Genomic DNA, 5,850 nt, shown 5'->3' with positions numbered 1-5,850 from the left:
TCATGTAAACAACTGTACTTGCAACAACAAAAAAAAATTTTTTTAACATGCCATGAAGGGAGTGCTTAAAGTGCTTTCACTGTCTGTCAAATGGAACAAATCAACAGGGATTTCACCGCAGAACAGCTTTCAATTTTATATTTATTTCCATGGGGCTCGGTCCTCCCAACAAGTTATGAATGATAATCATATGATAAGAAGCCACGCTCTTATAATATGTAAAAAGCCACATTCTTTTTTTTTATTATAAGAAAATAATCAATAACAGGCTGCTGTGATGTCATTTAAGGGGAAAACAGAAAAGTTATCGCTCCAAGGTTTATTATTATTTTTTTTACATCAGAACATTCTGATCTGCTTTATTCTGTTTACATCACTGTGATTTACCAACACTAGGGATTCTTTCTTAATTCATTCCAAATAAATGTTTTAATCAATGATATAATTGTTACATTTAAGCTAGTTTTTGTTATCACTTACATTATAGCAGCTGTAAATAACAGTCATTTTTGCACCTGTCCTTGTTTATTGGCTTTCCTAAACTTAATAAGACAATAAAATAAAATTAAATTAAAAAGCTTGTGATTTAAAAAAAAAACTGGAAAGTGTAAAGTCCTTGCCTTTGTCTTGAATGATTCTTTAATATGAAGAAGAAACCCTCCATAGATGTGATAACCTGGTGATTCAGTACATTCAGGTGGTCAGCTGACTTCATTTTATTGCCCCATAACGTTACTGAGTCTAGACCTGAGTAACTGATCAACCCCAGATCATAACACTGTCTCCAGAGGCTTGTACAGTGGACACTATGCATTACTATGTTCTTATCTGAACTGTTAAATAAACTGTAGCTGTGATTCTTTTATCTTTTTATTGTTTGATGATGCAAATTCACAGAGCGTTTAAGTAATCTCCATAAGGATTATTTTAAACCACATTTCCTCCACAAAAGTCACTGTGAAAGAGTGGTTACTGTAGAAACGGTAAAATATTAGAATGGGTGCCTGACACTTTCTGATCAATCATATTGAAGAATTAATATTAGTATAATAAAGTAACACTGAAATACCTTTTAGAGGAAATATTAGCATGAAACATTAGCATGTTGTCGTGAACGTGTGAATGAAAGTTACGATCGATCCTGATTGCATTGAGCTTGACATGTGAATCAGAGCTTAGGATTAATTACACTCTTTAGGACTAACTCGCTGTTCTGCCAGGTTTAGTACACACAAACAAAATCACTCACAAGACACTCTGAAATGTTGGCCAACGGAATCTGTTTTGCAGAAGAGGACAGGAAACAGGATTTTTTTTGTTTGCTGTTGTCGTTTTTGTTTTTAGAAATATTTGACATTTTAGGAGCATTACAGCACTTCGCATCTGGACACAAACATATAATAACTGCAATAAAACTCAAGAAGCTTTCATAATATATTAATGTACATTTTCTTCACACACCATACAGAATGTAGAAAGTCTAAAATAAGAAATATTCATGAGCAAACTATAGAAGAGAACTATAGATTTTTTTAAATGAATTCGATAACATTATAACTACAGTCGTATATCCTCTGACTTTATTCTGAAACCTGAAATAGATTTGTGCACATTTATACAGAGCAACCAGCAACAATGTCATGCAATTCATTTTAAAAGCAAACGATTGTTACACCACTGTTTCCCCAAAAAAGTCTAATTAGAGGCGAACATGTTAAACCAGTTAACACCCGAAACAGCAGAACAACACACCTCTCTCAACTCTCATTTTAAATATTTATTAAATTATTAGACAGATCTTTGTTGTTGTTGTTGTTTTAAGTGACGTGCTAGTTAGGAGTGAAATGTGATGTATTTGTTTATATATTTTAAGCTACGTATCACAATGACAAATATTTGAGTGATATTCCTCCATTATTTTATTATGTTATATTAATAAGGTTTAGGCATCTGATACAAACATTTCTGTGTTTATGACTGTAATTGTTCTGATAGTTTTAGGAGTTAAACTACCACGAACAGTTTTGTATCCACGTCTTAATCAGTGAACAGCTGGATACCTCAACAAAGTGGACATCATTAGAAATAAAACACATTTCCTGATATACAGTTGCATGTTTCACTATATAGAAAATCTAACATTCTTCTTAAAGAAGGAATTTATTTTTGTTGGCGCTATTCAGTTTAGCCTAAATTAGGACCGGTTCCTATTTGAGTCCGGTTCCACTTAAGGTTTCTTCCTCAGGGGTTTTCCTTGCTGTTTTCACTTCGTTGGGACAAACCGATGAAGCTACACATTTATAAATCTATAACTTTTATATGTTTAAACTTATGTTTAGAATTTTTAGTTTTTAATGCAAAGCTGCTTTCTGATAATGTCTATTGTTAAATCTGCTATATAAATAAAATTGTATTGAATTGATGTGAACTGATGTCCAGTGAAGTGAATAAATTTAAATTTATTCTTGTAAAAATCTTTTATGATGATGTTCAATTTTATGTGGAGCTCCTTATCACTAAAATTACAACATTTCTAACAATTGTTCTTTTTAAATAAAAGTATTGTGATGTGAAAAGCTATAATCATTAAAATGTAAATTTCTCTCTTCATAACGTTTGTCACACGATGATGAACTGTATGTCTGCAGCCTGATCATTTCTGTAACACAAACCTGGTTATGTTTTAGTGTTAAAGGCTTTAAAATCGTTAAAATCAGCTAAAAACAGCCATTTTTTAAGCCTTTAGCATTTTGGGTTCCATGAAGCAGTATGTAAAGAAGCTACGAGCTGCTGAAACACATGACCTCCCCTTTACACATGTGATGTACCCTACTGTACATACATTCTGTGGTTTAAAAGGAAGCTAGGATCAGAACTGAAGAAGACGTATTTATTTAGGAAACGTTCCATCTGAATAAAATCTCAAAACTCAAAATGTCCGCACCACTTGTCAAGTCCGTTCCCAGGCAAGAAACCAAAGCAGATTAAAATATTTTTTCTGGTTGCTCTTGTAGGAGAAAAAAAAGCTTTAGATTTTCTCTTTAAGCTCCATTCAGGATCAAACCTAAACCTTATTCTGATTTCTTTTCAAAACCCATATTATTTCCAGTTTTCTTCTCATATCTGGTCTGATCTTATTGTTTTTTAAATGTCATCTCTGCTTTCCTTAAAATTCGCGCATTAAAATGCCTACGCATTAAAATGTCAGTTCTGATATGAATAAATTTCATCCACTTAAGAGCAGCTTATAAAAATCCTAAAGGTCCACCACAGGCATTGAGACCGACACCGGCCTACAGTGTTAACTGGTGACTCCCAGATGACACGGATTTCTGAGATGAGTGATAGAATCTCTTTTTAAACCCAGTCCCACTCTTCTGCTTGTCTCTCAAGTACTCTTGGTAGTTTCTGGTCAGAAGGGTGTACAGGAAAGGATTGATGCAGCTGTTGAAGTAAGCCAGACACGTCACGACGAAGTTCACACACACCATCGTTTTATTAGAGAGCTTCCTGTGTTCGAAGTAATAAACACTAAGCAGCTGCCATAACCAGAACGGTACAAAGCACGCCCAATACGTAAGAACGATACCAAATATCATGTATAGTACTTTCTGTTTGGGGCATCTGGTCCCGCTCGATGCTTTAGACGAGGAGAACATGGTGGTTTGGGACGTCCAGTAAGTCCTCCCTAACCTGAGATAGAGATACCCGATGGTGCAGCCGGGAGCCAGAATGCAGGTGTTAAAGAGGACGGTCAGGTAGGCTTTGTAGGCAGTCATCTGCCAGGTGGGGTGGCATATACGCTTCTGAACGCCGTCTTTGATGCTCGTTCTCAGCTCGATCATGATCATGGTAGGGAGAGAAAGGGTGAAGGAGACGAGCCAGACGGCGCATGTGACGGCTCGTCTGTATTGCCTGGAGCGAGTGACGGTGTCGAGCGGTCTCAGCACCGCCACGTAGCGCTCGGTGCTCATCACCGTCAGCATGAAGATGCTCGCGTGCATAGTGATGAAGTCGAGGCTGAAGAGGACGCGGCACCCGATGTCGCCAAAGTACCAGTCCTTGGCAAAGTAGGTGCACACGACGAACGGGATGGTGCACAGGTACAGCAGGTCAGCCAAAGCCAGGTTCACGATGTAGACGTACATGGTGCCGGTTACTCGTATCGCCACGTTTATCACCACCAGGGTGTACACGTTACCGGCAGTACCGATGAGAAACATCATAACCAGGATCGTGCCGAGGAAAATGGTGATTACCATGTCCTGAGAAGACACTGATCCATCCGAAACCGTCAGAGACGCGTTGACGAACACAGCCGAGTCGTTCATGCTGGTCCCCATAGCAGAGCAGCAGATAAGGCTTATTTAAGAAAAGAATGATGAAGAAGTGGAGCAGGAAGCATCGTAGATGAAGGTGTCACTGAGGACACACGTCTTTAAAGCTCAGTTTGTCTCCGTTCCACATGCCGGAGACCTGTGATGTGAGGACCTCGATTAAAAGCAATGTGAAAGCAGCCCATACTTCAGGATGGAGTTGGTTAACACACAGAAAGAAATTAAACGTTCCAGGAGACGTCCTGGTGTGTGTGTGTGACTTCCAAACAATTTTCTGCGCGTCCTTTGAATTTATATCCGTCTCCCAAAACGAAGCGATTCTGCAAAAATCGAGGTGAATCAGAACTCCGCGGGGTTTTAGGTGGAAATGGATTTAGATCCGAGTGAAGGTTTGGAGCGTCTCTGCAGCACTCAGCTCTGATGCGCACCTTAAGAGAGTGTGTGCGCCTTTGGAAAGGCTCTCTCTCTCTCTCTCTCTCACACACACACTCTCTCCCTCTCACACACTCTCTCTCTCTCACACACTCTCTCTCTCACACACACACTCTCTCTCTCTCTCTCTCTCTCTCTCTCTCACACACACACACACACACGTACACCCTCCTCCTTTCCATCACTAAAGCAGCACTATTTAAGATAGTGGTCATTTCTTTCCCTTCTATGGTGGTATAAACAGCTGTGCCAAGTTTATGATTAAATCTGATGGTTCAGACCAAAACATTTTGTTTATTTCTTCCTTGTTCTTATTACAAAACACACACTGATGCAGCAAATTACTGCGGATTTGATTTTAAAATCCAGCAATCCAGGTTTTTTCTTTTTTTGTACATATGTTAATTCACTGGAGAACAGATGTCATTTTTTAATGCACATAATATTTATTATCCTCTTTAAGTGGACAGAGTGTCTCATCGGACACAATGTCTTATAGGCTAATTTGTTTGATCAATGCTTATGGATATATAGTGACTTTTTTACTGCGTATTATATGTAATGCAACATGATGACTATAGGTTTCTAGTCTTTATTTAAATCAGAAGGGTAACATGTGACATATTATTATATAATTAGGTGATGATGGAGCTTTAATCTCATCCTTTGTGGCTACACTAGCAAATGCATTCAGTCTCACAAGGAAATAGAAGTCTAATTGTCCTCTGTCAGCTTGACTGCAAGAAATCCAAGCCACGCCCATCCTACAGCAAGTCACGGAACAAATTTAAATCTATGGACAGATTAGGAAAAAGAGTCGAGAGGCAGCAACGCTTTGCTAATGTCAAGACCATGTGTGTTTAATTGGACCTGCATTTTGGCCGACTGGAATTTCTTCTGTATTACTGAAACCAGACGCAAATAAAGGCATGCACAGATTTGAATAAAGAAAAAAAATGGCACAGGGTATCCTTTTTCCACAACCGCCATCAGGAAAGACCATTTAAAATGACAGAATATATTTATTCTTATAAACTGCCATAAAAGACATAAAAGAAGAAGTGTTGTATCTTAAGTCACG

General features: G+C 38.0%; 1 protein-coding gene across 1 annotated transcript; it reads right to left on the bottom strand.

Moving 5' to 3' along the window:
- Positions 1-2,642: 2,642 nt before the first annotated feature.
- On the bottom strand, positions 2,643-4,361 carry uts2r5 (urotensin-2 receptor 5). The gene has a single exon (XM_053493049.1). The coding sequence runs from the start codon at positions 4,341-4,343 to the stop codon at positions 3,294-3,296; it is 1,050 nt and encodes a 349-aa protein (XP_053349024.1). The 5' UTR covers positions 4,344-4,361; the 3' UTR covers positions 2,643-3,293.
- Between the last annotated feature and the right edge of the window lie 1,489 nt (positions 4,362-5,850).

Source organism: Clarias gariepinus, chromosome 3, assembly GCF_024256425.1.
Source record: "Clarias gariepinus isolate MV-2021 ecotype Netherlands chromosome 3, CGAR_prim_01v2, whole genome shotgun sequence".
Classification (NCBI taxonomy): domain Eukaryota; kingdom Metazoa; phylum Chordata; class Actinopteri; order Siluriformes; family Clariidae; genus Clarias; species Clarias gariepinus.
This window is presented reverse-complemented; position numbering and strand designations above follow the sequence as displayed.

Coding starts and splice junctions, on each gene's coding strand:
- uts2r5 (XM_053493049.1), bottom strand. CDS start 4,343: ATGGGGACCAGCATGAACGACTCGGCTGTGTTCGTCAACGCGTCTCTG.